The sequence below is a fragment of the Buceros rhinoceros genome, unplaced genomic scaffold, assembly GCF_000710305.1.
Source record: "Buceros rhinoceros silvestris isolate BGI_N320 unplaced genomic scaffold, ASM71030v1 scaffold5717, whole genome shotgun sequence".
In the NCBI taxonomy this organism is placed as follows: domain Eukaryota; kingdom Metazoa; phylum Chordata; class Aves; order Bucerotiformes; family Bucerotidae; genus Buceros; species Buceros rhinoceros.
Window position 1 is genome coordinate 101081 of NW_010421479.1, and position 6112 is coordinate 107192.

At 55.5% G+C, this 6112-nt stretch overlaps 1 protein-coding gene across 1 annotated transcript in view; it reads left to right on the forward strand.

Moving 5' to 3' along the window:
- Positions 1-6112, forward strand: part of LOC104496539 (astrotactin-2) — a gene marked incomplete at both ends in the record, with an annotated part of 114229 nt that overhangs the window by 92513 nt on the left and 15604 nt on the right. Inside the window, one exon of the mRNA XM_010139671.1 lies at positions 830-1018. Coding sequence (XP_010137973.1) covers positions 830-1018 — 189 coding nt within the window. The remainder of the gene's footprint in view (positions 1-829; positions 1019-6112) is intronic.

Consider the following 6112-nt stretch of genomic DNA (forward strand, 5'->3'; position numbering starts at 1 on the left):
CACGGAAAAGTGCGACAGACGGGTGGGAGTTTTGCTTGCAGCAGTAAAATGCAACAGAGGAACAGGAGAGGAGAGCAAACCCAGGCAGACATGGGATTGATGGCAGCAGAGCACTGTGGCTGCGGGGAAGAAGGGGCAGGCAGGAAACGGAGGTTTTTTCTTGTCAGCTGGGAGCTGCAATGCTGAGCAAAAGGCTGGAGGAAGGAGAAGAGGAGGAGGGGGGGCAGGATGAACATATATGCAAAAGACAGCGCTGATATCTCCAGTGTGTGTCATTAAATCACATCCCTGCTGCCTGCCTCAGTTTCCCGTAGCGTCTGCAGAAGACGAGCGTGTGCACCTTACCCACAAGAAGCATGGAAGTGGGACCAAGGAGCAAAGGGGCAGCCACACCAGAGCTGCTTCCTTGCAGGAGGGCGCTGCTGGGTGGATGAAAAGGGCAGGAGCTCAATTTTGCTTTGCTCTTGCCTGGGGAGCAACAGGGTCCGAGGGCACCGGCCTGGCTGGGGCTGTCGGTGATGGTCGCGCAGAGGCTGCGCGTGGGCTTGGCTCTGCTCTCTGGTGCAGGGCCAGCTCCAGGCAGGAGCGTGGCCGCAACCAGACAGGGTCACGCTGTTGTGGCAGGGGTGGGCACTGGGAGCCAGGTGTTTGTGTGCTGGTCACCCAACCAAGCTGCCACAGAGCTCGTGAGCTCTGCAATGTCTGCGCCTTCCTGGGCAGCCACTGCAGGGGCTGGTGCTGCTGGGCTGGGCTCAGCAGAGACGCGACCTGCGGCCAGGACGGTTACTCTGTGCCTGGCCTGTCTGATGTAGCTTGTGGTGCTTGGCAGGTGTGTGGAGGAGTACAAGCTGGCCCCGGATGGGAAGTCCTGCTTGATGCTGTCTGACATCTGTGAGGGCCCCAAGTGCCTGAAGTCGGATGCCAAGTTCAACGACACCCTCTTTGGGGAGATGCTTCACGGCTATAACAACAGGACCCAGCACGTCAACCAAGGGCAGGTGTTCCAGATGACCTTCAGGTATGACCTGGTTCTGGGGACTTGGGGATGGTGAGATGGGACCCAGGTCAGAGCAGAGCCAGCATCTCTGACAAGTTCACGGGGGAAGAGAGCAAGAGGACAGCAGGCATCCATCGTTTTCCTGCTTGCTCATCCTCCCTGCAGGCAGCACGGGACCCTCCTGGGCCAGCATGTGTCTCGTCAGTGAGTGTTGAATCGCCTTCAATGGGCTTTTCTCAGTGGGGTTGCCTCATCTCTTTCTGAGCACTGATGTCTTTCATCTCCATGATCCCACACGACAACGGGTTCTGCTGTTCAATTGCGTGTAGCATCAAAGAGCGTTTCCTTTGGCATGTTTTCAGCCTGCCTGAGCTGGTTTTATTCAGTGCTCCCAGTTACAGTACTGGTGGACACCACGGACGTAGCATGACAAGGAATACCGTATTGTCAATGAGCTGAAGGTAAGCACCCGCCCAGACAGCGAGCAGCAGATAGCAGGGGGTGCTCGCAAGCTGCATCCCGGCTGTGTCGGGAGTGCTGAGGGTCAGGCGCTGGTGGGGAGAGCAGGGTTTGCACTGGCAGCGCTCAGGGAGGAGAGCTTGCCGGGAGCTTCTGAATTCAGGGCTGGAGAAGGAGTCGATTCATTTATCTTTCTTTGTTTCATTGAACGCAGCTGCATTTTGATCGGGTGTAAACCAGGGTGGGCCTGTGGGTTTCAGAGCAGCAATGCTGATGACGGTCAGGAGAGGACCCAGCCCCCATCCCAGCCAGGCATGACTCTTCCTGGCCCTGTAGCTGCCCGTGCACTGAGGGTTTCTTTCCTATCAAGGTGCCGAGCCCTCATTGCTGTCTCCGGTTTTTGCTGCAGTTGTGGGTGGTCATCACTGCTGGCCAAAGTGTTTTTCTGGGCGCTTTTTCCCTGGCTGAGTGCAAGTCCTTCCCAGCTCTGAATTCATGCTGAACTCTGGCCTTTTGCTTTCTTGATGGTGGATGAATTATGAGTTCCACCAGCACAGAGGTGCTCAGAAAGCTGCAGCCAGCAGAGTGCTTGGAGCCAGCAGAGCCACAGCCTTTGCTGAAGAGAGAACTAACAGTACACAAAGGCAGTTTTCCCAGTGCCTCCATTTTGTTTTCTCTCTTTCCCACATACAAGCGTCAGAGCAGGGGCAGGGCTGCAGAGGTGAAATTTTCCATGAGCTGGTGGGTCAAGCAGGTCTGGGGGCTTCAGAAAGTCCCCAAGCCCATTGCTTGGAAATGCCAGGCCCAGAGAGGGTTCCTCTGAAAGAGGTCCCACCTTGTGCCATCAGTTCCTAAACACTAAACCGCCTTTTGCAGAGGCTTAAATTTTCTCTCCAGCTCCTCTATAGCCTGCCCTTTGCTTGCACGGCCAAGCGTGGGAGGGTTGGTAAGCCATCCTTCCCCTGCCTCAGCCAGGGCTGGGGTCTAAGGGCTGCTTTGTTGCTGATGGGAAGCAAACACGTGCCCTATCCTTGGAGCTAAATCCCAGCTGGAAAGCACGGAGAGTTGCCTGTGGGTCTGGTTTATCCTGGGAGATGTGGCTTCTCCAGGTCATGCTGTCTGAGGGCATCCTGGGGATGGAGGGTTTGGGCAGTCCCAGGCTGGACCAGGAGCAGCTCCTGCTGGGGCCACCCTCAATCTCTTTTGTCTTGGGATAAAACACTGCAGTGTTGGGCTTGCATCTTCCAGGGGTCAGAGACCGAAGTGCCCTCTCTGGGGCTCTGGGTGACAAGTTTTCAGGTTAAAGAACAAAAGGCTGTTAGTGGTGTGTCCTCCTCACCATGGCTGGCAGCGCTCCTGCCGTGCTGCCTGGGTGCATGACGCCATGGGAAGCTTTTCCCAGTGGGTTCTGTGCAGCAAGGCTCTGGGCCTCTGCACCACCTCATCATCACAAATAGGGTTTTCAGTGCGTGGTGTCAGCTGTGGGACTAGTCCTGGGTCTAACAGCTGTGAGGGGCAGGAGGAAGCAGGTCTGAAATGAGCAACCCGCAAAGCATGCCCGCTGGTTGCAGACTCTGGTGTGTGATGCGCTGGCTCGCAGAGCTTGGAGCCTGGTGAGAGGCAGCATGTCTTGCTCCAGAAGCGCTTTCAGCAGCCTGGAAGGTCAGCACAGCTGCCCTTTGCTGTGTGAATGTAGCCTGCTGGCTCCAGAAGCACCAGGAATTGATGAGAAGGGCTCACTTCCCCGCGTGCAGCATCCTTCCCCGTGGCCAGCCTGCCCGGTGTGTCGGAGGGTTACGCTGTAGAAGCGCCATTACATCATCTCCTAACAAGGGAAGAGAAAGAGGTTAATGGAGAAGAAATTATTAACTAAAAGATGTAATTTGCCTCTGATTTTCATAGATATTCAAGAACCTCTCTGAGCATTAAGACACCAGCTGTTAGAGAAGCCCTTAATTTGGTGCATTTGAAACATAGCAGGAAGCTGCCTAATACCAGGGATTAAAAGCCTGTTTCTGCGAAGTAGGAGCAAGAACCTGCTATCAGAACAAGGGGCTGAGTATTTTAGAGGGATTTATAACTGCTGGGATCCTTTAGCTATGCAGATGTGACAGTCCTTTGAATGGTGTCTGCTTCCCATGTCGCCACATCTTCAGTGTCTTAAATAAATAGGATATTCTCAATCCGCCGAGCTTGTCAGCGTGGTATTGGGAGGGAGCCTTGGTGCTGGGAAAAGCCATCTCGTGCACCCTGGCTTGGGAAGCACCTATCACTTACAGCAGGATTTCCATCTGGTCGGGGTTGGGCTGGTCTCTTTGCCACCCAACGGTCTGCAGCACTGGTTGAAGTCTCTGTGCTCCCAGCTGTGGCTCGGGAGCACTGGGATGGAGCTGGTGTAGCACCGGCAGCTTTGCTGTGTCTGGCCAGCTTGAGACGACGGGGATGAGCAGTGAGTACCTTTGGAGTAAGGATGGTGTTTGGCGTGAGCGCAGCACAACAGGCTGGTAGTGGGAGAGCTGCACATCCTTGGAGGTCCCAGACCTGAGACCAGTGGTGTGGTTCCAGTCGGTGCTGCTTCAGGTGCTGGTTTTACTCTTTAACCCGTGTCATTTTATCCAAGGGGGTCTGGCAGGACCTGAGCACTTTAGTGGCGTGACTGAGGAGGTGGTAAGGCCCAAGAGAAGGATGAGCAAGGAAATACTGGCTGCTGTGACCAATGTACCCCAGCAGCCGGAAGGGTTCATACTGGGTGCACTGTATGTGCTCCATATACAAACCAGCCCTGGTGCGACACCTGGTTGTGTTGCGCAGAGCCTGTCCCTGCTCACATGTCCCTTTGTGCTGGTCCCAAGAGCCCTCTCCCCATCATCAGCCACAGTGAAGCCACAGCCCAGCCGGACGTGAGCACCACAGCATCCCTGCAGCTCGGCTCGAGCCACCATGAGTTGGGAGCTCTGTGGGCAGCTCTTCCTGTACTGAGGTAGTGTAATAACTGCTAGTTATCTCCGTGGTGGTTGGAGTGCTCGACTGACCTGTTGGACAAGCCAGCCTCAAGGTTCCTGCTCGGAGGAATGCGCCACGTCATCGCTGCTGATTATGCTGTTTTATTGCACGGATGTAAATCACAGCACTTCTCTGGTGACCCTTCTCCTGCGTGGTCCCTCGCTGGTCCTTTGTTGGGGGGCAAAGGAGGGATCTTTCATCACACACCAGAAACCCCCCTCTCTCCCTCCACCAGTGAGAGAAAAGCACATTCAGAGCCACTGCCTTCCAGACATCTCTCTCTTTTAAACGCTGTTCTTCTCTTCGGTGAAGCGCTGGGTGGCGTTAATAACTAGGTGGGATTGGAGCTGATCTATTCCAGTCACACCTCTCGGTCTAGCTGGGAGGCTCAGCGGTGGATCCAGCTTGCTAAAGACTAGATTAGAGCGATTTTCCCCCCATTGCCTCACGGTGGGGCAGAGTCCAAACGCTGTGCCGTCCTTAAGTCACCAGGGGATTATTTTCCAAATGGGTTGTTTGTTCGTTCCTTATCTGTTCTGTGCCATCTCTTTGCCACAAGGGAAAAGAGATTTTTGTTTAAGAGCTGTTTGCAGTTTCAGACTGTTGCTTTTATGCCATTAATATGGAGAAAACCTGAATTACTACCCGTGGAGCCAGCTTTACTCGCTGGATTATTACTGCACGGCAAACGGGCTGTCGGAGCAACACATGACGGAGTGCTCGCCGAGTATCAGCTGTCTGCCCTAACGGGGGTCCCTGCCCATCCCTGTCTCTGGTTCTGCCTCTCGTCCCAGCTCTTGCTCTGGCTTGGCATAGCCCTGGGACCCAGGGAGCAACTCGCTCACCCACGCAGCTCCCATTTGATCCCCCCCACCAGCGGAGATGCAGCAAGTCCAGGGAGATTCTGGGTTTGGGGTTGGTTAGCCTGGAGAAAAGGAGGCTCAGGGGAGACTTTCTCAATCTCAACAACTCCCTGACACGAGGTTGGAGCGAAGGGAGAGTCAGTCTCTTTCCCCCAGGAACAGGCAACAGGACGAGAGGAAATGGCCTCAAGTTGTGCCAGGGGAGGTTTATGTTGGCCCTGAGAAACAATTTCTTCCCCAAAAGAGTTGTGCAGGCGTGTCCCCGGCTTCCCAGGGCAGAGGTGGAGTCCCCATCCCCGGAGGGGTTTCCCAGCCGTGTGGAGGCGGTGCTGAGGGACAGGGTCAGTGGGGACCTGGCAGTGCTGAGCGGGCTTGATGAGCTGAAAGGTCTTTTCCAACCCAAATGATTCTGTGATTCTGTGAGCAGCCAAAATGGTTTGGTGGCTGGAGTGAGGAGAGGATTTGTGTCTGCTCCCTCAGTGCAAAAACCTGCTGAGCACTGAGTGTGTTCCCCTCTCCGTCGCCAGAGAGGATGGCTCCGGAGGACGCAGGGCTGCTGTGCTGTGCCATGCTGTGCTGTACTGACCATCCTGCCAGCTGGAAGCACTCTTCCCTCTGCACATCAGTCCTTGGAGGATGCCGTTCCCCCCATCCCCACCTCCAGAGCAGGGCTGCTGCTTCTTTACAGCCTTGAGGAAGGGCAAGGGTGGGTTGGAGGTGGTGCTGAGCGCAGCACTGAGGTGGCCAGGGTGCTGTGGGGAGGGGTGGGCGCCCGTTCACCCCGCGCGCT